This window comes from Tachyglossus aculeatus, unplaced genomic scaffold, assembly GCF_015852505.1.
Source record: "Tachyglossus aculeatus isolate mTacAcu1 unplaced genomic scaffold, mTacAcu1.pri scaffold_176_arrow_ctg1, whole genome shotgun sequence".
Classification (NCBI taxonomy): domain Eukaryota; kingdom Metazoa; phylum Chordata; class Mammalia; order Monotremata; family Tachyglossidae; genus Tachyglossus; species Tachyglossus aculeatus.
Window position 1 is genome coordinate 70,427 of NW_024044897.1, and position 25,714 is coordinate 96,140.

The 25,714-nt window shown below is 55.9% G+C and overlaps 1 protein-coding gene across 1 annotated transcript; it reads left to right on the forward strand.

Annotated features, from left to right (window-relative positions):
* The first annotated feature begins 1,462 nt into the window (after window positions 1-1,462).
* LOC119923334 (maestro heat-like repeat family member 5) lies at window positions 1,463-13,011 on the forward strand. Its single transcript, XM_038742760.1, is given in 16 exon segments — window positions 1,463-1,500; window positions 1,559-1,620; window positions 2,157-2,218; window positions 2,685-2,834; window positions 8,731-8,885; window positions 9,216-9,366; window positions 9,710-9,735; window positions 9,737-9,892; window positions 10,307-10,450; window positions 10,693-10,807; window positions 11,079-11,222; window positions 11,489-11,665; window positions 12,040-12,195; window positions 12,296-12,421; window positions 12,769-12,875; window positions 12,975-13,011. Coding segments are annotated over 16 exon segments (1,806 nt in total).
* Window positions 13,012-25,714: the final 12,703 nt, after the last annotated feature.

The following is a 25,714-nucleotide window of genomic DNA, read 5'->3' on the forward strand; positions in this document are numbered from 1 at the left end:
ACTGTGTGCAGAGCACTGTACTAAGCGCTTGGGAAGTACAAGTTGGCAACATATAGAGACGGTCCGTACCCGACAATGGGCTCCCAGTCTAGAATATATACGTTCATTCAATAGTATTTATTGAGCGCTTACTGTGTGCAGAGAACTAAGCGCTTGGGAAGTACAAGTTGGCAACACACAGAGACAGTCCCTACCCAACAGCGGGCTCACAGTCTAGAATATGTGTGTGTGTGTGTGTGTGTGTGTGTGTGTGTGTGTAATTTACATTATATTAATATATTAATATAATATATTATGTAATTATTATGTTAATATATTATATCTGTTTCTTTAGTATATTTATGTCTTTCCTTCTTTAATTCAGTCATTCAATCGTATTTATTGAGCGCTTACTGTGTGCTGAGCACGGTACTAAGCACTTGGGAAGTACAAGTTGGCAACATATAGAGATGGTCCCTACCCGACAACCGGCTCAAATTCTAGAATATATATGTATGGGGGGGGGGCAGGGGGGCAGGGGGCACAGTCCACAAAGAAAGCCGGGAAAAGGCAGATACTCAGGACACATGGACGAAGACTGCAGGTCAGAGACCATAGGTTGGGCGGGGGCGGGGGGTATCGTGAGGAGGAAAGGAGGGGCGGGGGAGCGAAAAGGAGAGGGGCTCAAGCCTTGCCTGGCAACCGATTGCGATGTACTACTGACGTCAGAGCCCGGGCGCGAGGGGTCTGACCGTTGGGGACAGGAAGTGTTCACTGGACCGTTGGCCGAGGTGTTGGTAGTGGTTGAAGAGTTAGTGGTGCTTTCGGTGGTAGTTTGGTGGTTCGGAGCTTGAGAGTAGATTGGATTGTAGAGAGGAAAAAGAAGGATTTCGTTTATTTGTTGAGGGAAGGTGTTTGGGGAGGGCTAGGAAGAGGCGGGAGGGCTTGTTGTGGGCTAGGGAGGGGGGCTAGAGAGGGGCTAGGTTGGGGGGGGACTTGTTGGGCTAGGGAAGAGGACTTTAGTTAGATTAGCGAACAGTAGAGTAGAGCAGAGTAGAGTAGCGTCGAGTGATAACGATCAGCGGAATGTCTCGATTCATCCGGTCAGTCCACTCTTGTGTCCGTGGGCCCGGGATGTACTCAGCTGGGAGGACAAGAGAAGGGGAACGGGCGGGGGTCCAGTCTGGGGCCAGGGGCTGGGGGCCGAGGGGAAGCAGGGGCTGAGAAGCAGGAGAAGTGAGGAGGCTAAGGGGAGGGGAGGAGGGGAGGGCAGCGGCAGTTATAGGAGGTGCTGGAGGTGACTCCCCCCCCCCCTTTCTTAACCTTCGAGGGGAGGCTGAGGCCGGGGACTGGGAGAGGTAGGTGCCCCATTCCAGGAGCCTCTTTCAACCCTCTTTTACATCTCCTTCTCTTTCAACTCTTCCTACTGCTCCAGGAGAATTTTTTCTGCGAGTGAGACCTCCAGGATGCGGCGCTACCTGGAATGGGCCCGAAAGGCTCATTTCAGAAGGCTTTTCGCCCGCCCTTCCAGGGTCGCTCCAGCCCCCGAGGACACAGAGTTCAAGGAGGAAGTGATGAGCACCTCCCGGGTCGCTCCAGCCCCCGAGGACACAGAGTTCAAGGAGGAAGTGATGAGCAACGGTGAGGAGCCTGGGACACGGTAGTGGACAGAGTGCGGGCCTGGGAGACAGAAGGACCTGGGTTCTGATCCCTGCTCTGCCCCTGTCTGCTGGGTGACCTTGCGCAAGTCAGGTCACTTCCCCATGCCTCAGTTACCTCATCAAGAAAATGGGGATCGATTGTGAGCCCGCATGTGAGACATGGACTGTGTTCAACACAATTACCTTCTGTTTACCTTAGCGCTTAATAGAGTGTCTGGCACAGAGTAAGCGCATAGCAAGTACCGTAACCAAAGTTAATAGAAAGAGGAGATGGAGGGTGGGGTGCAGAGGCCGGGTTTTTCGGGGGGTTTTTTTGGTAGGGGGGTTGCGAGGGGCCGGGTGCAGCCCCGTCCTCAGAATGTTCTGGAGCTGGCGGGGTGTCTGGGGGAGGGAATTGGGGGCAGGGGGCAAAGAGACCCAGACACAATGCTTGGCACATAGTCAGCGCTTAACAAATACCATCATCATCATCACTGAGCGAGTTCTCACCGCGGGGTTTCTCCCTCCTTCCCAGAGCGGGTGCTTTTGATCTCGTGCTCAGTGAGCTCTACGGATCCCAGTCCCACGGCGATCTGGTGGTAAGAGCCAACACTCCCTGGGCCTGGTCATTCCTCTGGGCCTGGGCCTCTCCGGGGCCGGAGGTGTGAGGCTGGGGGAAGGGCGGGGAGGGGAGGGTCTCCCTACTATGTGAGGCGAGAGTGGGGAGGGGATAGGCCAGGGGGCCTGGGAGTCAGAAGGCCACGAGTTCTTATCCCTGCTCTGCCATCTGTCTGCTATGGAACCTTGGGTAAGTCATTTCACTTCTCGGGGCCTCAGTTCCCTCAACTGGAAAATGGGGATTGACAAAGTGTGCCCCAGGTGCTACAGGGACTATGTCTAACCCGATTTGTTTGGACCCACCCCAGAGCTTTATACAGTGCCTGGCCCACTGTAAACTCTTAACAAATGTCACAAGTACTATTAGTATTATTGGTATCATTGTTCTTACTATTAAGTGGTCAGAATGTGCCATCGCTCCTTGACCCCCGCTTCTCCTCCCACCAGTCCTGGACCAGGAACCTAACCTCGGCCCAGCTGAGTGATCTCTCCCTCCAAGTACTGTATTGTTTGAGGAGCCCCAACCTGACCAGGGTGGGGCAGGCAATGCGGATACTCTCCATCCTGCTTCAGGTGAACGCAGCCTTAGAAAATCAGGTAGGAACCCGGGGGTGGGGGGAGGGAGGGGTCTGAGGAGGGAGGAGCTGGGAGTGAGATTGACCTTTGATGTCAGGCAGTGAGTGGCGTGTTGGGGTGGGGGGCTCGGGATTGTAGACCAATTGAGAGACACAAGGCACAGTGGTGTAACACAAATCACAGAAAGAGGCAGAGTTGCCCAGTGTCTCCTCGCCCCTAGGCCTGGGAGACAGAAGGGCCTGTATTCCAATCCTGGCTCTGCTACCTGGCTGCTGTGTGATTTTAGCAAGTCACTCCACATCTCTGGGCCTCAGCTCCCTCATGTGAAAAATGGGGATCAAGACACTGAGCCCTATGTGGTACAGCTACTGTATCCATCCCGATAATCGTGCACCTACACCAGCGTTAAGTGCAGTGACTGCCACATGCCAAGTGCTTAACCAATACAATAAACCCTGATTGTAGCCAGTCCCTCTGATGTAAGCCAGCACCATCGATCGATGGTATCCATCGAGTGATCACTGGACTAAGAGCTTGGGAGAGTACCACACAGTAGAGTCTGTGGACAAATTCTGTGTCCCCAACAAGCTTACAGTCTAGAAGCGGGAGACGGACATGATGACCAATAAATGATTTGGGGATGCTCTATGGTTTCCTGGTCTTGGGGCTGTCTGTCACCTGAGACCTCCCTCACTCTCCTCAAGTCACAATTAGGCGGTAGTCAGATCCCCCTGCTCCCACAGGGAAATACTACTCCGGCTACTTCCCCGTTTCCCTAAAGGTGGGGCCCTAGAAGGTAATTGTATCACACAAGAAAGCTCCTGGACCTTTGCCTTATCCAAATCCTTTCCTGAGCCCATTGTGCCTTTTTGGCTGCTCAACCATTAGGCTGAGGATTTCCCAGACAGGAAGGCATTCTCTCATTTGCCACGTCTAAATTGGAGACCCACCGTGCACCCATATATACAGGGTCCCATCCTCACCAAAAGAAACTCAACAGAAAATGGAATGCTTAATATCACAAAAATTCCTGGAAGATGGGCACAGGAAGCTCATAACCTTGGCATGAGCATCGACTCCTCTATCCCCTTCCACCCACACAGTCCGGCCAGCAATCAATTCCCTCAATTCTACCTTCACAATATCGCCCCCATCCCCACTTCCACTCCATCCAATCGGCTATCACACTTATGCAAGCACTTATTCTATCCCTCCTTGATTAGTGTAACAGCCTCCTGCTGACCTCCCTGCCTCCTCTCTCTCCACACTCCAGTCCACACTCCATTCTGCTTCCTGAAACATTTTCCTGCAAAAACGTTCAGACCATGTTTCCCCACTCCCCAAGAAATTCCAGCTGGGGCTTATCAGTGGAAAGAGCACGGGCCTGGGAGTTGGAGGTCATGGGTTCTAATCCCGGCTCCCCCACATTTCTGCTGTGTGACCTTGGGCAAGTCACTTAACTTCTCTGAGCCTCGGCTACCTCATCTGTAAAATGGGGATTAAGACTGTGAGCCCCACGTGGGACAACGTGATCACCCTGTATCCCCCCAGCACTTAGAACAGTGCTTGGCACATAGTAAGCGCCTAACAAATTCCATCATCATTATTATTGTATTATTATCCAGCTTTGTTTCAAACAAACACTCCTCACCCTGGCCTTTAAAGCACTTCATCGCTCTGTCCCCTCCTACCTTACCTTGCTTCTCTCCTACTTCAACCCAGGCAGCATGCTTCGTTCCTCTAACGCTAATCTTCTCACTTTACCGTGATCTTTTCTATCTTGCCGTCGACCTCTCGCCCACATCCTCCCTCTGGCCCAGAATGCCCGCCCTCTTTCATATCAGACAGACAACAATAGTAATTGTAATGGTATTCCTTCAGCGCTTACAATGTGCTAAGCAATCAATCAATCAATCAATCGTATTTATTGAGCGCTTACTGTGTGCAGAGCACTGTACTAAGCGCTTGGGAAGTACAAGTTGGCAACATATAGAGACAGTCCCTACCCAACAGTGTGCTCACAGTCTAGAAGGGGGAGACAGAGAACAAAACCAAACGTATTAAAAAAATAAAATAAATAGAATAGATATGTACAAGGAAAATAAATAAATAAATAGAGTAATAAATATGTACAAACATATATACATATATAGAGGTGCTGTGGGGAAGGGAAGGAGATAAGATGGGGGAATGGAGAGGGGGACGAGTGGGAGAGGAAGGAGGGGGCTCTGTCTGGGAAGGCCTCCTGGAGGAGGGGAGCTCTCAGTAGGGCCTTGAAGGGAGGAAGAGAGCTAGCTTGGCGGATGTTGGGAGAGAGGGCATTCCAGGCCAGGGGGATGACGTGGGTCGGGGGTCGACGGCGGGGCAGGCGAGAACGAGGCACGGTGAGGGGATTAGCGGCAGAGGAGCGGAGGGTGCGGGCTGGGCTGTAGAAGGAGAGAAGGGAGGTGAGGTAGGAGGGGGCGAGGTGATAGAGAGCCTTGAAGCCGAGGGTGAGGAGTTTCTGCCTGATGCACAGATTGATTGGTAGCCACTGGAGATTTGTGAGGAGGGGAGTAACATGCCCAGAGCGTTTCTGGACAAAGACAATCCGGGCAGAGGCATGAAGTATCGATTGAAGTGGGGAGAGAAACGAGGATGGGAGATCAGAGTGGAGGCTGATGCAGTAGTCCGGGCGGGATAGGATGAGAACTTGAACGAGCAGTGTAGCGGTTTGGATGGAGAGGAAAGGGCTGATCTTGGCAATGTTGCGGAGCTGAGACCGGCAGGTTTTGGTGACGGCTTGGATGTGAGGGGTGAATGAGAGAGCGGAGTCGAGGATGACACCAAGGTTTCGGGCTTGTGAGACGGGAAGGATGGTAGTGCCGTCCACAGTGATGGGAAGGTCAGGGAGAGGGCAGGGTTTGGGAGGGAAGACAAGGAGTTCAGTCTTGGACATGTTGAGTTTTAGGTGGCGGGCAGACATCCAGATGGAGATGTCCTGAAGGCAGGAGGAGATGCAAGCCCGGAGGGAGGGGGAGAGAGCAGGGGCAGAGATGTAGATTTGGGTGTCATCAGCGTAGAGATGATAGTTGAAGTCGTGGGAGCAAATGAGGTCATCAAGGGAGTGAGTGTAGATCGAGAACAGAAGGGAACCGAGAACTGAACTTTGGGGAACCCCCACAGTAAGGGGTTGGGAAGAGGAGGAGGAGGAGCTTGCAAAAGAGACTGAGAATGAACGACCGGAGAGATAAAAGGAGATCCAGGAGAGGACGGAGTCTGTGAAGCCAAGGTCGGATAGTGGGTTGAGGAGAAGGGGGTGGTCCACAGTGTCGAAGGCAGCTGAGAGGTCGAGGAGGATTAGGATAGAGTATGAGCCGTTGGATTTGGCAAGCAGGAGGTCATTGGTGACCTTTGAGAGGGCAGTTTCCATGGAACGTAGGGGACGGAAGCCAGACTGGAGAGTGTCGAGGAGAGAGTTGGTGTTGAAGAACTCGAGGCAGTGCGTGTAGACAACTCGTTCAAGGCGTTTGGAAAGGAATGGTAGGAGGGAGATGGGGCGATAACTAGAAGGTGAGGTAGGGTCAAGAGAGGGTTTTTTTTTAGGATGGGAGAGACATGGGTATGTATGAAGGCAGAGGGGAAGGAACCAGTGGGGAGTGAGCGGTTGAAGATGGAAGTTAAGGAGGGGAGAAGGGACGGAGCGAGAGATTTCATGAGATGAGAGGGAATGGGGTCAGAAGCACAGGTGGCCGGAGTAGCACTTGAGAGGAGGGAGGAGAGCTCCTCTGAGGATACCGCTGGGAAGTATGGGAGAGTAGCAGAGAGTGTGTTGAGAGCCGAGGGGTTGGAGAAGGTGGGGGAGTGACTTTGGGGAGGTCGGACCTGATGGATTTAATTTTATCAATGAAGTAGGAGGCCAGATCGTTGGGGGTGAGGGAAGGAGGAGGGGGAGGAACCGGGGGCCTGAGAAGGGAGTTGAATGTACGGAAGAACTGACGGGGATGATGCCCTGGAATAGATACAAGGTTATCAGGTTGTCCCACTTGGGGCTCACAGTCTTAATTCCCATTTTACAGATGAGGTAACCGAGGCACAGAGAAGTTAAGTAATTTGCCCAAAGTAACACAGCTGTCAAGTGGTGGTGCCGGGATTAGAACCCCCGACCTCTGACTCCCAAGCCCGGGCTTTTCCCACTGAGCCACGCTGCCTCTCTGCTTCAGATACTTTCTGTCCCCCACTTCGAAACCTTAGTGAAGACACTTCTCCTCCAAAAAGCCTCCCCTGACTAGGCCCTCCTCTCCTCTTCTCCCACTCCCTTCTGTGCCGCTCTCACTTGCTCATTCATTCATCTTCACTCTGATCCCCCCGGCACATCGGTATGAATCTGCTTAGAACTGTAATTTATTTACTTTTTATCTATTTATCATTTACTGATTTATATTAATGCCTGTCGCCCCCTCAAGACTGTAAGCACGTCGTGGGCAGGAATGTGTTTGTTGGTTGTTCTAGTTTACTCTCCCAAGCGCTTAGTACAGTGCCGGACACACTGTAAGTGCTCAATGACTGCGGTTGAATGACTGAGTGAAGGAATGAACGAATAGAAATCAGTAACTAAAGTGAACATATCATTTCTCCCCATCTGTCATCTCCACAAAACTGGCACGTTTTATCTGCAATGGCAATTTTTCCAGATCTGGAAACCAAAGGATTAGGCATTCTGAGACCTACATTTTCCTACTTTTCTATCTTCCCGTGTGTCTGTACTATTTAATGATGTCCCTGTTGCACAACACAACTTCTTAGGGTACCGTTGCAGGTGAAATGTGGCCCTGGGAATCGTGGCGGTGTGCACATAAAATAGTTTTCCGAATACCCAATCCTGATTGATTTTCGGTTACGCCCAGCTGAACGAGCAGTAGCGCAGTGGGGCAATACTCAAAATCGTTCCACAGGACAGGACTCATTGGAATATCTATTTATGAGTCCATCAAATTTTTAAAAATGGGAGTTTTATAAGGGCAGTGAACAATACTAAACATCCAAGAACAGGAAAAATCAGTCAGTCAATCATATTTTTAAGCACTTCCGGTGTTCAGAGCACTGTACTAAACGAATGGGAGAATCCGATATAACAGCAAATGAAGCCATTCCCTGTCCACCATGTGCTGTCAGTCTAGAGGGGGGAGACAGATAGTAAGAGAAAGCAAAAAATGAGAGATACGGACGTGAGTGCCGTGGGGCTGGCTGGCTGACCGGCTGGCTGGGGGAATGAATAAAGAGAGCAGGTCATGGTGACGCAGAAGCGAGTGGGAGAAGAGCAGAGGGCGGGGGCTTAGTCAGGGAAGACTTCGTGGAGGAGATGTGCCTTCAGTAAGTCATTGCCTGTCGGATCTGAGGAGAGGGGGCGTTCCAGACCAGAGGTGTGTCATGGGCGATAGGTTGGCGGAAGTCTGGATGAGATGGAGGTAGAGTGAGTACCTTGAATACAGTAAGTACAGTGAGGAAGTTGGCATTAGAAGTGCAAAGTGCGCGGGCTGGGTTGTCGTAGAAAATCAGCAGGAAATAGGGGGCAAGGTGGTGGTGTGCTTACCCACTGGTGAGGAGTTTCCGCCTGCTGTGGAAGTGGACGGGCAACCACTGGAGGTTCTTGAGGAGCGGGAGTCTTTCGCTCTCCCTTCTGCGGCTTCTCCCCACTCAGTTCGCCAGCACTTCCGGTCCCCTGCTCTGTGGACTGGAGCCAGACTAGCAGACCTGGGCCTGGGAGGCGGTGGGGCCTTCACCGCTTTGCTGCTTGGGGCCCAGACGGCCGGGCCGGGCAGGGTTCATGAGCTGGGGGCGGAGGGGGGTCGGTGGGAGTGGGGGACACGACGGGAAGGGATGTCTGGCGGGGTTGTCGAGTTCGACTTTGACCGTCTGCCTACCCACTGACCTACAGGCGGCCGACTTGGCAAGGAGCGTGTTGGAGCACCACATCTCCTCCGACCCCCAGGCTGGGAAGACCCTCTTCAAGGAAGCCCTGACCCTGCTGGCCTGTCACCACACTCGGGAGACAGTGCAGGTCTTCCTCGAGTACTCAATACCTCTGAACAGGTACGGCCACCATCGCCCCCCGTCTCCTCGGGACGGAAAGGCCCCAGCTGGGACAGACCCGGGATGAACGACAACGGATACCTCCGGGGTGGGGGCCTAGGGAGAACTTCGGCAGTTGTATGGAGCCTGTGGGCCTCGGCTCTCCTTGGTCTCCTCCTGAGGGGCCGGTCCTGGGTAGGAGGTGCAGGCAGGTGAGTGGTGAGGAGATTCCCAGGCCCCCAAGGCTGCAATCCAGGGTCCACGCAATGCCTTGGTCCCCTCTGGGGCGGGATCCTGGGCCGCTGCCGGGGGAGAGGTGGGAAAAGTTGAGTCCGGGTTGTGGCTCTACAGGCAGGTCCTTGAGGTTTGGAAATCTGTCGGGGCGGATGCTTCCATCGCCTCCTGCATGATGCGGGAACTGCTCCGTAGAGTGTTGGTACGACCTCTACCTGAGGAGAGCAACGGGACCGAATGGGAGAGGCAAACCCGAGGATCCATCGCGGTGAGACCCAGAAGAACGGATCGAAGGGCAGGCCTGGCTGGAGCCCGCAGCACTTAGCACTGAGCCCCACCCCTGCCCCACCTCTTCCCACTCCTTCCGACCCATCCCCTGCTGCCTGGGGAGGTTGCCCAGGGCGCCAGGGGTGGGAGTCGGGGGCTGTCCTCGAGGGCACAGGAGGCCAAGCCCCGAGAGGGGCCACCGAGCTGGGTGCTGCCTAACCCTGCCCGGGGCTTCGGCTCAGAGTGGTCCCCGGGTGTGGGGTCAAAGGGAGCCGTGGACCGAGGCCAGAGGGCAGGTCGGGTTGGGGGGAACTTCTGGCTGAGCCCATGTACCACCCCACCAGGATGTGAACACGCTATATGAGCTTCTCTGCTGTGGAATACTCGGAGGCTGTGGCTCGACTCCTCCCCCAGCTCTTCCTGGCCTTCATCATCCAGATCCACTATGTGCTGGAGCTGGGCCTGGTGGGGGAACGAGTGCTCTTGGCCGTGGAGCCCACCGTCCCCTCTGACCTCAGTCTCTGGAGGTGAGCGACTGGAGGGATGTGGAGCTGGGGGAGGGGGACCCGTGAAAGAGATACTCCAAGTGAGGATGGCTCATCCCCCGATCACCGGACAGATCCCTCGAGGACTCTGAATTGGGGCCGGGGGCTCCAGGGGGCTGGGGAGCCGATGGGCCGTGGGTCTGGGAGGCCGGAGATGGCAGAAATTCCAGGGAGCTCTTGGTCCAGGTTGACCCTGCTGGGCTGGGGACCAAACATGGCAGGGATGGGGGATTTGGAGGTCAAGTCTCGTGTGTCCTACCCCTGGGAGTAGGGCTTACCTGTGACAGGACAAGACTTTTTGGGGACATGCCCAGAATCGGCAGGACTGATGGACACCCTCTGGTCCTCTCGCATCACCCACCCCGCCCTGAACCCCCAAACCCTCGTTGCTTTCAGGACAGCCCTGGAGGCCCTGAGGGGGCTTCTGTCCACCAGAAGATGTTGGCAGAGCTTCATAGCCATGGAGTTGCAGGATGGTTGGCACCTGTTCTCATCCCTCAACACCTTCCAGGAGGCCGTGGCCCTTATGGCCAGGGGTGTGTGTGTGTGTGTGTGTGTGTGTGTGTGTGTGTGTGTGTGTGTGTGTGTGTATGAGAGAGAGAGAGAGGGAGAGAGAAGGGGGGTGGGCAGGATCCCCCAAGAAATTGGTCTGGACGAGCGGGTGGGGAGTAGCCTCCGCAGTTAACTGCCCTACCCTTGGCCCTCCCCGAGCTCCTATTCCCCGGCCCCGGGGCTTCCCGCCCTCCTCTCTGAGTTCAGCCCTGTGGGGCTCTTTCACCCAGGACCCTGGTTCAGAGCAGTTGCCCGATGGTGGCCGAACTCCTGCAAATGGTGGCCAGCTCTTTGCAGGAGAAAGACCCGCAGGGCCGAAGTGTGGCCATGGGGCTGCTGGCCGAGGTAAGAACAGGGGTCCAGGGCCTTGGAGAGACGGCTTGGATCCGCAGTGGGCACTGTCACCTTCAGCCAGGGACCCCCGGACCCCGAACCCCGGGTGAGAAGGTGGGCAGAGGTTGGAGGGGAGCGGGGAGGTACTGGTCCCCGCCCCCGTCCCAAACAGGTTGGCACTCGTTGCCCCCTCTCTGCGGGTCCCGGCTCCGCCTTCCCGAGCATCAGACTCCCGCCCCCTTCGCCTACGCGGTCCACTCGCAGACACGGTTTTCTGTGGCAGTTGATCTGGACGCCCTGCATGGAGACTGCCCTGGATCCTGAAGTCGTGCGGTTCATCTTCCGGGACGGCCTAAAGGACCCCGACCCCGTGGTGAGAGACATCAGCCTGCAGGCCCTCAGCAGCCTGCCCCTCAACCACGACAAGGTCAGGGGCCCAGCCCTAGGGCCACCCCCATAGGGTGTAGGGCCGTGGGGAACACCAGCCCGCGACCCGGACAGTCTTTGAGAGCACCCCGCCCCCGGGGAGGGCCCAGTTCGGGCAGGGGAAGCGGGGCGACAAAGGACTCCCGGGAGCGGTCGGGGGCGGCCCCGGGGTGGGCAGTCGGGGGGCGGGGGCGGGATCGAGGGGCCAGGGGAGCCGTCTCGGGGCGGACCGCCTCACCGTCGCCCTCTTTGCCCTCGTCTCTTCAGGACCCAGTGCTCCTTGCTCAGCTCCCCTTCCTCCTGGAGGGCATCACCCAGGAGGACCAGGAGGGGCTCCTAGCGGCCATGGACGCGGCGACTCTCACCGCACGCAGCCTGGGCAGTCGGGGGCTCGGCCACCTCCGTAAGGATATCGTCCTCATGCTGAACCCGTTCCTTGACGACGTAAGTCTGAGGGTTTCGAGGGGACAAGGGAGCAGCCGCCGCAGGCCCGGAGCCCGGGAACTCCCGCCCCGACCCCGGCTGTGCCAGAGCCCAGAGGCGGCTGCTTCCACAGCTCCCAAAGGGCTCGGGGCATCAGCTGCCCTTCCGCAGCTCGTCAGACCCGCGGCGAGCCACGGCTCACCGCCGACCTCCCGCCCGGCACTGCGTTCCCCCCCCCCTCCATGCCTGCGATGTCCTCGCTCCTTACTCTCCCCCCGAAGACCTCAGTCCCTACGTTGTCCCTGCCCTGGGGTCCCCAGCCCCCGCTCCGGTGCCCGCAGCCCTCCCCTCATCTCCTGCCCCTCCCACACACTCCACCGGGGATTTCTCCTCAGGAGAGACCCCAAGTGCGGGTGGCAGCCCTGGAGCTGCTGGCAGCCCTGGTCAGCAGCTGTCTGACGGTTCCAAAACCCCATCTCCATCATAAGCTGATCTGCTGCCTCCTCCCCATCCTCTTCCACCTGAAGGACGAGCACCCGACAGTGGCCAAAGTGAGTCTCCCCCACCCTCCACTGTACCCATCCTCTCTGGGCCCCTGGTCCGGGGCTCTGCCGCCCCCTGACACCAACCCCTCGGGTTCTCTGTTTCCAGAAAGCCAGATATACATTCTTCTGGCTGGCCCAGAATACCGGCTGGAGGGACTCCAGAGTCGTCGGATGGATGTTGAGGTGGGAAGAGAGGGAGAGCACGGCCTATGGTACCATCTGGACGGCCTTGGTGAGTACGTCAAGGTTGGGCGGGGGCTGGGAGGGGGTGTCCTTGGATCTGGGGTGGTAACTGTGGGGGCGGATCCCTTTTGCGGGGCACATCGGTGAGATGTTGGGTAATTATTCCGTACACAGCACTGTACCGAACTCCTCGGAGAGCACAGTTGAATGGTTGGTGGACACGTTCCCGGCCCGCAATGACCTTACCGTCTAGAGGGGTTGATTTGCGAAAGGGACCAGGAGGAGGTTGAGAACCCCGTGTCCTATAGTGGAAGTGGAAGTTGGAGAGTTGGGGCGCATCGTCAAGGAGGTTGGGGGTGGTTTGGGGTCTCTCACTCTCCTTCTCCTCCTCCCCAGATGAAGAGCTTTGGGGACTTCCATCCCATTTTCTTGTCCCAAGCTCTGGCCTATACCAACTGCATCCAACCAGATGTGAAATTTGCGGCCGTTGTCTTCCTCGGTGAGTGGGGAGTGGAGGGCACTGGGGAAAGCAAGCAAACATACAAACCAAAAACCAACAAAGTAATGCCACACCATCTGGCCCGACCCCTTTTCTTGGCCAGATTCCAGAGGAGGCCTCTCTTGGCTCCTCCTCCCTGACTCCGGGGGCTGGATATGGAAGCCAAGTCCTTCCAGCAGTCCTTCCGGGAAGCGGGTGGACGGATGGATGGGCAAACAAACGAGGAAAATAATGGTTTGTTTCCTTTCCCCACAGTACACACCATCACTCTCTATCCCGCAAGCCCGCTGCTCTCCGACAAGACGTTCAAAATCATTTTCCAGAGTGAGTCCTAACAAAGACACGCACCCTTTCCATCTGTCCCCTAATCTCTCTCTCTCTCTCTCTCTCTCTCTCTCTCTCTCTCTCTCTCTCTCTCTCTCTCTCTCTCTCTCATTCTCTATCCCTCTTCTGTCTCTCGCCATGCTCTGTGCTTCCTCCTCTGTCTTGCTTTTCTCTTTCACTCGCCTTTCTGAATGCTGGCCCTCTGAGCCTCTAGCAGCTATTTCCCCCTAGACTGCTAGCTCCTTAAGGGTTGGGAGATCTGTCTGCTCATTCTAGTTGACTATATTCTCCCTAGCGCTTAATGCAGTGCTCTGCACATGGTAAGCGCTCTGGAAATACCATCCACTGACGGATTGATTTCTCTGTCTTCTTCTTTCCTCTGTCTCGTGTTTCAGGCTTTCCCATCTCCGCAGCCCTGGTTGGGTGGTGGTAGAAGGACAGAACGAGGCAAGAGGAAGTTATGGGCTCAGGAGATTGGAGTTGGATGGGGAGTGGAGGACTCTTCCCATGTCCCCGGGGCATGATCAAAGTCGGGGAGGGGAACAGCTTCTAGTGGAGGACTGCCTTGCATCACACGTGTTCTTTACCACCCCTTTTCAGAAATTGAAGCTCTGAAAAACGACTCCTCGTCCAAGATCCGCAGATTCCTGAACACCTACGAACGGAGACAGAAAGAGAACGATGAACCGTTCTTCTTCTGAGGGCCCCCACCCCGTGGGAGAAAAGAAACCTAGGAGGACGAGGTGGCATCAGGACGGTCCTGGGGCACCGGGTCTGGAGCAGCGGGGGCTGCCTTGGGACGTGCCATGGGTTCTGGTCCCAGACGAATGGACAGAATCCCGTCCCAAGACAGCCATGTGAGGGAAGGTGTCTCACGGGACTCGGCCCTCTCCGAGATCCCCCAATTTTGCTTTGGCCGCCGCCGGGAGCATGGAGGCCAGCCTGGGTGTGGACTCTAACTCCAGGACTCTGGGACGGTGGGGACAGGACCGAGCCGGTGTCAAACTCCCACTTCTTTCCCGAGGGGTGGGGCCTGACTTTCCTTCAGCCAGCGGGATGGTAGGGAGTTGGGGCGGGGTTTAGATTGGAGTGCCACTAGAGTCTATGGGTGCGGCGGAGAAGGGGTGACCCGTCGGCCCTGGACTGTTCAGCCCCAAGGCTTCTGGGACACTGTTCTTCAGGTCCCAAGGCCACAGGTCAGAACTGGATTCCAGGCTCAAAATTAGGCTGTTAGCATTCAAAGTAGGTTGTTAGATAAGAACAGATATATAAGTAGGTTGTTAGCTTTAAAAGTAGGCTGTTTCCTTTAAAAGTAGGCTATTACCTATAAAAGCAGGCTGTTAGGAGAAAACAGATTTAAAAGTAGGCTCTTAGCATTAAAATAGACTGTTAGCTTTAAAAACAGGCTGTTAGCATTTAAAAGTAGGCTGTTGTAAAATAAAGATAGGCTGTTAGCATTAAAAGTAGGCTGTTAGCTTTAAAAACAGGCTGTTAGATAAAAAGAATCAAAAGCAGGCTGTTGGCATTAACACTTAGATTGGCTGTTAGCTAAAAACAGACTAAAAAGCAGGCTGTTAGCATTAAAAGTAGGTTGATAGGTAAAAACAGATTTAATAGTACGTTATCTTAGGATAAGGTTTAGGGTTAGGTATAGGGTTAGGTTAGGGTTAGGGTTAGGTTTAGGGTTAGGGGTTAGGGATAGGGTTAGGGTGAGGGTTAGGGGTTAGGGTTAGGGTGAGGGTTAGGGTAAGGGTTAGGGTTAGGGTTAGGGTTAGGTTGAGGGTTAGGGTGAGGGTGAGGGTTAAAGGTTAGGGTTGGGGTGAGGGTTAGGGTTAGGGTTAGGGTGAGGGTTAAAGGATAGGGTTGGGGTGAGGGTTAGGGTGAGGGTTAGGGTTAGGGTTAGGGTTAGGGTTAGGGTTAGGGTGAGGGTTAGGGTTAGGGTTAGGGTTAGGGTTAGGGTTAGGGTTAGGGTGAGGGTTAGGTTTAGGGTTAGGGTTATTGTTGGGGTTAGGGTTAGGGTTAGGTTTGGGGTTTAGTGTTAGGGTGAGGGTTAGGGTTAGGGTTAGGGTGAGGGTTAGGGTGAGGGTTAGGGTGAGGGTTAGGGTTAGGGTTAGGGTGAGGGTTAGGGTGAGGGTTAGGGTTAGGGTGAGGGTTAGGGTGAGGGTTAGGGTTAGGGTTAGGGTTAGGGTTAGGGTGAGGGTTAGGGTGAGGGTTAGGGTTAGGGTGAGGGTGAGGGTTAGGGTTAGGGTGAGGGTTAGGGTGAGGGTTAGGGTGAGGGTTAGGGTTAGTGTTAGGGTTAGGGTTAGGGTTAGTGTTAGGGTTAGTGTTAGTGTTAGGGTTTAGGGTTAGGCTTAGGGTTAGGGTTAGGGTTAGGGTTTACGGTTATGGATAGGTTTAGGGTTAGGGTTAGGGTTAGGATACAGGTTCTCTTCGTCTGCCTCATCCTGGCCTTCCTTCTCCTCAGGATCGTGGACCTCCGACTTCGGTTAATCCTCTTCTTCTGCCTGGTCCTAGCCCACCCTCTTCTGTCTGGTCCTGGGCCTCCTCCTCCACCTGCTCCTGGCTCTTCTCCTCCCACTGATTTTTCCCGACCTCCTCTGTCTCATCTTTACTCTCTGCTTCTTCCCCCGGGCCTCGTCCTCCACCACATGGTCCGGACCCTCCTCACCCACCTGGACTTGACCATTCTCCACTGCCTGGTCCTGGCCCTCCTACCCCATCTGGCTCCTCCACCTGACCCAGGCCCTTATCCTCTGCTTGGTCTTGGTTCTTGCCTTCAGCCTGGTCTTAACCCTCTTCCTCCTCATGATCCAGTTCCTCCTCTACCTGGTCCTGGCCCTCCTCCTCTGCTAGATCCTGTGCCTCCTCTTTCTCTTGGTCTTGGCCGTCCTTCTCTATATTTTCCTGGCCCTCCAACTCTTCCTGGTTCTGGTAATCCTCCTCCAACAAACACTGGCCCTCCTTCTCCGGCTAGTCCTTACCTTTGTCCTCGGCCAGATCCTGGCTCACCTTTGACCTCCACCCGGTACTTGCCTTCCTCGTCTTTCTAGGCCGCCTTCTTTTCCTCCTAGTCTTTGCCCTCCTCCTCCCTCGAGACCGAGGGAGGTCCTAATCATCTGCGTCATCCTGGCCTTCTTTCACCTCCAGATCCTGGCCCTCCTCCTCCTTCTGGTCCTCTTCTTCTTCTTCTGCCTTTTACTGGCCCACCCCCATCCGTCTGGTCCTGGGCTTCCTCCTACACCTTCCCCTGGCTCTCGTCCTCCGAGTGATCTTTTTCCCAACTCCTCTGTCTGATCTCCACTCCCCTCCTTCGCCTGGGAATGGGACCGCTCCTCCACATGTTCCTTACCCTCCTCGCCCACCTGGTCTTGGCCATGCTCCTCTGCCTGGTCCCGGCCCTCCTAACCCATCTGGTATCTCCACCTGGCACTGGCCCTCATCCTCTGTTTTGTCTTGTTTCTCTTCTTCAGCCTGGTCTTAACCCTCTTCCTCTTCATGATCCAGTTCCTCCCCTGCCTGGTCCTGGCTTTCCTGATCTGCTAGATCCTGTGCCTCCTCCTTTTCCGTGCCTTGGCCTCCTTCGTGTTCTTTTCCTGGCCCTCCAACTCTCCCTGTTACCAGTCTTTTAGACTGTGAGCCCACTGTTGGGTAGGGACTGTCTCTATATGTTGCCAATTTGTACTTCCCAAGCGCTTAGTATAGTGCTCTGCACATAGTAAGCGCTCAATAAATACGATTGATGATGATGATGATGATAGTAATGCTCCTGAACCAAACACTGGCCCTTCGGCCCCGCCTTGTCCTGGCCTTCGTCCTCGTCCATCTAGATCGCCTCCTCCTCCTTCTAGTTTTGGCCCTCCTCCTCCTTCGTTCCAATTCATCTTCCTCTGCCTCATCCTGGCCTTCCTTATCCCCCATATCCAATCCCTCCTCCTTCTGCTGATCCTCTTCTTCTTCTTCTGCCTTGTCCTGGCCCAACCCCATCTACCTGGTCCTGGGCCTCCTCCTCCACCTGTTCCTGGCTCTTCTCCTCTCAATGAACTTTTTCCCACCTCTTCTGTCTGATCTTCCCTCCCCTCCTTCGCCTGGGCCTGGCACCCCTCCTCCACATGGTCCTGACCCTCCTCACACACCTGGTCTTGGCCATCCTCCAATCCCTCGTACTGGGCCTTCTACCACATCTGGCTCCTCCACCTGACACTGGCCCTCATCCTCTGCTTGGTCTTGGGTCTCGCCTTCAGCCTGGTCTTAAGTTTCCTCCTCCTCATGATCCAGTTCCTCCTCTGCCTGGTCCTGGCCCACCTCCTCAGCTAGATACTACGCCTCCTCCTTCTCTTGGTCTTGGCCTCCTTCTCGTTCTTTTCCTGGCCCTCCAACTCTTCCTGGTACTGGTAATCCTCCCGCATCAAACACTGGCCCTCCAGCTCTGCCTTGTCCTGGCTTTCGTCCTCGGCCAGATCCTGGCTCACCTTTGACCTCCACCTGATACTTGTCTTCCTCGTCCATCTAGGCCGCCTCCTCTTCCCCCTAGTCTTTGCCCTCCTCCTCCCTCGGTACCGAGGGAGGTCCTATTCCTCTGCGTCATCCTGGCCTTCTTTCTCCTCCAGATCCTGGCCCTCCTCCTTCTTCTGGTCCTCTTCTTCTTCTTCTGCCTTTGCCCTGGCCCACGCCGATCCGTCTGGTCCTGGGCCTCCTCCTCCACATGCTCCTGGCCCTCCTCCTCCCATTGAACTATTTCCCACCTCCTCTGTCTCATCGTTACTCTCCTCCTTCGCCTGGGCCTGGCACCCCTCCTCCACATGGTCCTGAACCACCTCACCCACCTTGCCGTGGCCATCCTCCACTTCCAGGTCCTGGCCCTCCTGCGCCCATCTGGCACCTCCACCTGGCACTGCCCTCATCCTCTGCTTTGTCTTGGTTCTCGCCTACAGTCTCGACTTAACCCTCTTCCTCTTCATGATCCAGATCCTCCTCTGCCTGGACCTGGCCCTCCTCCTATGCTAGATCCTGTGCCTAATCCTTCTCTTGGTCTTGGCCTCCTTCCTGTTCTTTTCCTAGCCCTCCAACTCTTCCAGGTACTAGTAATCCTCCTGAACCAAACACTGGCCCTTCAGCTCCGCCTTGTCCTGGCCTTCGTCCTCGGCCAGATCCTGGCTCTCCTTGGTCCTCCACCTAGTACTTGACTTCCACCTCCATCTAGGTCGCCTCCTCCTCCTCCTCCTCCTAGTTTTGGCCCTCCTCCTCCTTCGTTCCACATCCTCTTCCTCTGTCTCATCCTGGCCTTCTTTCTCCCCCCATATCCTATCCCTCCTCCTTCTGTTGATCCTCTTCTTCTTCTTCTGCCTGGCCCTGGCCCACCCCCATCTGTCTGCTCCTGGACCTCCTCCTCCACCTGCACCTGGCTCTCCTCCTCCCAATGATCTTTTTCCCACCTCCTCAGTCTGATCTTCACTCCCCTCCTTCGCCTGGGCCAGGCACTCTTCCTCCACATGGTCCTGACCCTCCTCACACACCTGGTCTTGGCCATCCTCCTCTGCCTGGTCCTGGCCCTCCTACCCCATCTGGCTCCTCCACCTGGCACTGGCCCTCATCCTCTGCTTGGTCTTGGTTCTCGCCTTTAGCCTGGTCTTAACCCTCTTCCTCCTCATGATCCAGTTACTCCTCTGCTTGGTCCTGGCTTCCTCCTCAGCTAGATCCTCCGCCTCCTCCTTCTCTTGGTGTTGGCCTCCTTCTCGTTCTTTTCCAGGCCCTCCAACTCTTCCTGGTACTGGTAATCCTCCTCTACCAAACACTGGCCCTCCTACTCCGGCTACTCTTGGCCTTCGTCCTCGGCCAGTTCCTGGCTCTCTTGGGGCCTAAAACTGGCACTTGCCTTCCTCGTCCATCTAGCCCGCCTCCTCCTTCTACTGGTTTTGGCCCTCCTCCTCCCTCGATCCAGATCCTCTTCGTCTGCCTCATCCTGGCCTTCGTTCTCCTACAGATCGTGGACCTCCCACTTCTGCTGATCCTCTTCTTCTTCTTCCTGGTCCTGGCCTACGCTTTCCCGTCTGGTCCTGGGTCTCCTCCTCCACCTGCTCCTGGCCCTCCTCCTCCCATTGATCTTCTTCACAGCTCCTCTGTCTCATCTTTACTCTCCTCCTTCGCCTGGACCTGGCACCCCTCCTTCACATGGTCCTGACCCTCCTCACCCACCTGGTCTTGGCCATTCTCCACTGCCAGGTCCTGGCCCTCCTACCCCATCAGGCTCCTCCACCTGGCACTGGCACTCATCCTCTGCTTGGTCTTGGTTCTCGCCTCCAGCTTGGTCTTATCCCTATTCCTCTTTATGATCCAGTTCCTCCTCTGCTTGGACCTGGCCCTCCTCCACTGCTAGATCCTTCACCTCCTCCTCCTCTTGGTCTTGGCCTCATTCTTGTTTTGTTCCTGGCCCTCCAACTCTTCCAGGTACTAGTAATCTTCCTGAACCAAACACTGGCCCTTCAGCTCCACCTTGTCCTGGCCTTCGTCCCCGACCAAATCCTGACTCTCCTGGGTACTCCACCTAGTACTTGCCTTCCTCCTCCATCTAGGACGCCTCCTCCTCCTCCTCCTAGTTTTGGCCCTCCTCCTCCTTCTTTCCACGTCCTCTTCCTCTGCCTCATCCTGACCTTCCTTCTCCCCCATATCCTATCCCTCCTCCTTCTGCTGATTCTCTTCTTCTTCTTCTGCCTGGCCCTGGCCCACCCCCATCTGTCTGGTCCTGGACCTCCTCCTCCACCTGCTCCTGGCTCTCCTCCTCCCAATAATCTTTTTCCCACCTCCTCAGTCTGATCTTCACTCCCCTCCTTAGCCTGGGCCTGGCACCCCTCCTCCACATGGTCCTGACCCTACTCACCCACCTGGTTCTTGGCCATCCTCCTGTGACTGGTCCTGGCCCTCCTAACCCATCTGGCTCCTCCACCTGGCACTGGCCCTCATCCTCTGCTTGGTCTTGGTTCTCACCTTTAGGCTGGTCTTGAGCTTATTCCTCCTCATGATCCAGTTCCTCCTGTGCCTGGCCATTCCTCCTCAGGTGGATCCTCCGTCTCCTCCTTCTCTTGGTCTTGGCCTCCTTCTTGTTCTTTTCCAGGCCCTCCAACTCTTCCTGGTACTGGTACCCCTTCTCTACCAAACACTGGCCCTCTTGCTCCGGCTGCTCCTGGCCTTCGTCCTCGGCCAGATCCTGGGTCACCTTTGACTTCCACCTGGTACTTGTCTTCCTCGTCCATCTAGGCCGCCTCCTCCTCCTCCTAGTTTTGGCCCTCCTCCTCCTTCGTTCCACGTCCTCTTCCTCTGCCTCAACCTGGCCTTCCTTCTCGTCCATATCCTATCCCTCCTCCTTCTGCTGATTCTCTTCTTCTTCTTCTGCCTGGTCCTGGCCCAACCCCATCTGTCTGGTCCTGGACCTCCTCCTCCACCCGCTCCTGGCTCTCCTCCTCCCAATGACCTTTTTCCCACCTCCTCTGTCTGATCTTCCCTCCCTTCCTTCGCCTGGGCCTGGCACTCCTCCTCCACATTGTCCTGACCCTCCTCACCCACCTGGTCTTGGCCATTCTCCACTGCCTCGTCCTGGGCCTTCTACCCCATCTGGCTCCTCCACCTGGCACTGGCCCTCATCCTCTGCTTGGTCTTGGGTCTCGCCTTCAGCCTGGTCTTAATCTTCTTCCTCCTCATGATCCAGTTCCTCCGCTGCCTGGTCCTGGCCCTGGCCCACCTACTCAGCTAGATCCTACGCCTCCTCATTCTCTTGGGCCTGGCCTCCTTCTCGTTCTTTTCCTGGCCCTCCAACTCTTCCTGGTACTGGTAAACCTCCCGAATCAAACACTGGCCCTCCAGCTCCGCCTTGTCTTGGCTTTCGTCCTCGGCCAGATCCTGGCTCACCTTTGACCTCCACCTGGTACTTGTCTTCCTCGTCCATCTAGGCCGTCTCCTCTTCCTCCTAGTCTTTGCCCTCCTCCTCCCTCGGTACCGAGGGAGGTCCTATTCCTCTGCGTCATCCTCACCTTCTTTCTCCTCCAGATCCTGGCCCTCCTCCTTCTTCTGGTCTTCTTCTTCTTCTTCTTCTGCCTTGTCCTGGCCCACCCCCAACCGTCTGGTCCTGGGTCTCCTCCTCCACATGCTTCTGGCCCTCCTCCTCCCATTGAACTATTTCCCACCTCCTCTGTCTCATCTTTACTCTCCTCCTTCGCCTGGGCCTGGCACCCCTCCTCCTCATGGTCCTGACCCACCTCACCCATCTTGCCCTGGCCATCCTCCACTGCCAGGTCCTGGCCCTCATACCCCATCTGGCTCCTCCACCTGGCACTGGCACTCATCCTCTACTTGGTCTTGGTTCGCGCCTTCAGCTTGGTCTTAAGCCACTTCGCCCTCATGATTCAATTGCTCCTCTGCCTGGTCCTGGCCCTCCTCCTCAGCTACATCCTGCGACTCCTCCTTCTCTTGGTTTTGGCCACCTTCTCGTTCTTTTCCTGGCCTCCAACACTTCCTGGTACTGGTAATACTCCTCCAAAAAACACTGGCCCTCCAACTCCGCCTTGTCCTGGCCTTCGTCCTTGGCCAGATCCTGGATCTCCTGGAATCTCCACCTGGTACTTGCCTTCCTCGTAAATCTACCTCGCCTCCTCCTCCTCCTAGTTTTAGCCCTCCTCCTCCTTCGTTCCACGTCCTCTTCCTCTGCCTCAACCTGGCCTTCCTTCTCGTCCATATCCTATCCCTCCTCCTTCTGCTGATTCTCTTCTTCTTCTTCTGCCTGGTCCTGGCCCATCCTCTTCAGTCTGGTCCTGGGCCTCCTCCTCCACCTGCTCCTGGCTCTCCTCCTCCCAATTATTTTTCCCCACCTCCTCTATCTCAACTTTACTCTCTCTTTCTTCGCCTGGGCCTCGCCCTCATCCACCACATGGTCCTGACCCTCCTCACTCACCTGGTCCTGGCCATTCTCCACTGTCTGGTCCTGGCCCTCCTACCCAATCTGGCTCCTCCACCTGACTCTGGGCCTCATCCTCTGCTTGGTCTTGGTTCTTGCCTTCAGGCTGGTCTTAAGCCTCTTCCTCCTCATGATCCATTTCCTCCTCTGCCTGGTCCTGGCCCTCCTCCTCTGCTAGATCCTGCACCTCCTCTTTCTTTTGGTTTTGGCCGTCCTTCTCTTTCTCTTCCGGGCCCTCCAACTCTTCCTGGTACTGGTAATTCTGCTCCACGAAACACAGGCCCTCCTTCTCCAGCTAGTCCTGGCCTTTGTCCTTGGCCAGATCCTGGCTCACCTTTGACCTCCACCTGGTACTTGCCTTCCTCGTCCATCTAGGCTGTCTCCTCTTCTTCCTAATCTTTGCCATCCTCCACCCTTGATTCAGGTACTCTTCCTCTGCATCATCTTGGCCTTCTTTCTACTCCAGATCCTGGCCCTCCTCCTTCTTCTGGTCCTCTTCTTCCTCTTCTGCCTTGTCCTGGCCCACCCCCACCCGGATGGTCCTGGGTCTCTTCCTCCACCTGCTCCTGGCCTTCCTCCTCCCATTGATCTTTTTCCCACCTCCTCTGTCTCATTTTTACTCTCCTCCTTCGCCTGGGCCTGGCACTCCTACTCCACATGTTCCTGACCCTCCTCACCCACCTGGTCTTGGCCATCCTCCACTGCCTGGTCTTGGCCTTCCTACTCCATCTAACTCCTCCACCTGGCACTGGCCCTCATCCTCTGCCTTGTCTTGGTTCTCGCCTTTGGCCTGGTCTTATCCCAATTCCTCTTCATGATCCAGTTCCTCCTCTGCCTGGTCCTGGCCCTCCTCCTCTGCTAGATCCTGAGGCTGCTCCTTCTTTTGGTCTTGGCCTCCTTCTTGTTCTTTTCCTGGCCATCAAACTCTTCCTGGTACTAGTAATACCCCTAAGCCAAACACTGGCCCTTCAGCTCTGCATTGTCCTGGCCTTCGTCCTCGGCCAGATCCTGGATCTCCTGGGACCTCCACTTAGTACTTGCCTTCCTCCTCCATCTAGGTCGCCTCCTCCTCCTCCTAGTTTTGGCCCTCCTCCTCCTTCGTTCCACGTCCTCTTCCTCTGCCTCATCCTGGCCTTCCTTCTCCCCCATATCCTAACCCTCCTCCTTCTGTTGATCCTCTTCTTCTTCTTCTGCCTGGTCCTGGACCACCCCCATCTGTCTGGTCCTGGGCCTCCTCCTCCACCTGCTCCTGGCTCTCCTCCGCCCAATGATCTTTTTCTCACCACCTCTGTCTGACCTTCACTCCCCTCCTTTGCCCGGGCCTGGCACACGTCCTCCACATGGTCCTGACCCTCCTCACCCACCTGGTCTTGGTCATCCTCCTCTGCCTGGTTCTGGCCCTCCTATCCCATCTGGCTCCCCCACCTGGCTCAGGCCCTCATCCTCTGCTGGGCCTTGGTTCTTACCTTTAGCCTTGTCTTAACCCTCTTTCTCCTCATGATCCAGTTCCTCCTCTGCCTGGTTCTGGCCCTCCTCCTCAGCTAGATCCTGCGCCGCCTCCTTCTTTTGGTGTTGGCCTCCTTCTCGTTCTTTTCCAGGCCCCCCACCTCTTCCTGGTACTGGTAATCCTCCTCTATCAAACAGTGGCCCTCCTACTCCGGCTACTCCTGGCCTTCGTCCTCGGCCAGATCCTGGCTCTCCTGGGACCTCCAACTGGTACTTGCCTTCCTCGTCCATCTAGGTCGCCTCGTCCTCCACCTAGTCTTGGCCCTCCTCCTCCCTCGATCCAGGTCCTCTTCCTCTGCCTCATCCTGGCCTTCCTCCTCCTCCAGATCCTGGCCATCCTCCTTCTGCTGATCCTCTTCTTATTCTTCTGCCTGGTCCTGGCCCACCCCCTTCCATCTGTTCCTGGGCCTCCACCTCCGCCTGCTCCTGGCCCTCCTCCTTCCATTCATCATTTTCCCACCTCCTCTGTCCCATCTTTACTCCCCTCCTTCGCCTGGGCCTGGCACCCCTCCTCCGCATGGTCCTGACCCTCCTCACCCACCTGGTCTTGGCCATCCTCCACTGCCTGGTTCTGGCCCTCCTACCCCATCTGGCTCCTCCACCTTGCACTGGCCCTCATCCTCTGCTTGTTGTTGGATCTCGCATTCCACCTGATCTTAACCATCTTCCTCTTCATGATCCAGTTCCTCCTCTGCCTGGTCCTGGCCCTCCTCCTCGGCTAGATCCTGCACCTTCTCCTTCTCTTGGTCTTGGCCTCCTTCTCGTTCTTTTCCTAGCACTCCAACTCTTCCTGGTTCTGGTAATCCTCCCCCACCAATCACTGGCCCTCCAGCTCCGCCTTGTCCTGGCCTTCGTCCTCGCCTGATCCCGGATCTCCTGGGACCTCCACCTGGTACTTGATTTCCTTGTCCATCTAGCTCGCCTCCTCCTCCTCCTAGTTTTGCCCCTCCTCCTTCCTCGATCCAGGTCCTCTTGGTCTTCCTCATCCTAGTCTTCCTTCTCCTCAAGATCGTGGACCTCCTACTTCTGCTAATCCTCTTCTTCTTCTGCCTGGTCCTGGCTCACACTATTCTGTCTGGTCCTGGGCCTCCTCTTCCACCTGCTCCTGGCTCTCCTCCTTCCAATGATCTTTTTCCCAACTCCTCTGTCTCGTCATTACTCTCCTTCGCCAAGGCCTGGCCCTCTTCCACCACATGGGCCTGACCCTCTTCACCCACCTGGGCTTGGCCATTCTCCACTGCCTGGTCCTGGCCCTCCTATCCCATCTGGCTCCGCTACCTGACCCTGGCCCTCATCCTCTGCTTGGTCTTGGTTCTTGCCTTCAGCCTGGTCTTTACCCTCTTCCTCCTCATGATCCAGTTCCTCCTCTGCCTGGTCCTGGCCCTCCTCCTCTGTAGGTCCTGTGCCTCCTCCATCTCTTGGTCTTGGCCTCCTTCCTGTTCTTTTCCTGTCCCTCCAACTCTCTCTGGTAGTAGTAATCCTCCTGAACCAAACACTGGCCCTTCAGCTCCGCCTTGTCCTGACCTTCGTCCTCGGCCAGATCCTGGCTCTCCTGGGACCGCCATCCAGTAATTGCCTTCCTCCTCCATCTAGGTCGCCTCCTCCTCCTCCTCCTAATTTTGGCCCTTCTCCTCCTTCGTTCCACATCATCTTCCTCTGCCTCATCCTGGCCTTCCTTCTCCACCATATCCTAACCCTCCTCCTTCTACTGATCCTCTTCTCCTTCTTCTCCCTGGTACTGACCCACCCTCATCTGTCTGGTCCTGGGCTTCCTCCACCACCTGCTCCTGGCTTTCCTCCTCCCAATGATATTTTTCCCACCTCTTCTGTCTCATTTTTACTCCCCTTCATCATCTGGGCCTGGCTCTCCTCCACCACATGGTCCTGACCCTCTTCACCCACCTGGTCTTGGCCATTGTCCACCACCTGGTCTTGTCCCTCCTACCCCATCTGGCTCCTCCACCTTATCAATCAATCGTATTTATTGAGCGCTTACTATGTGCAGAGCACTGTACTAAGCGCTATCCTGGTCGTCATCCTCTGCTTGGTGTTGGTTCTTGCTTTAGCCTGAT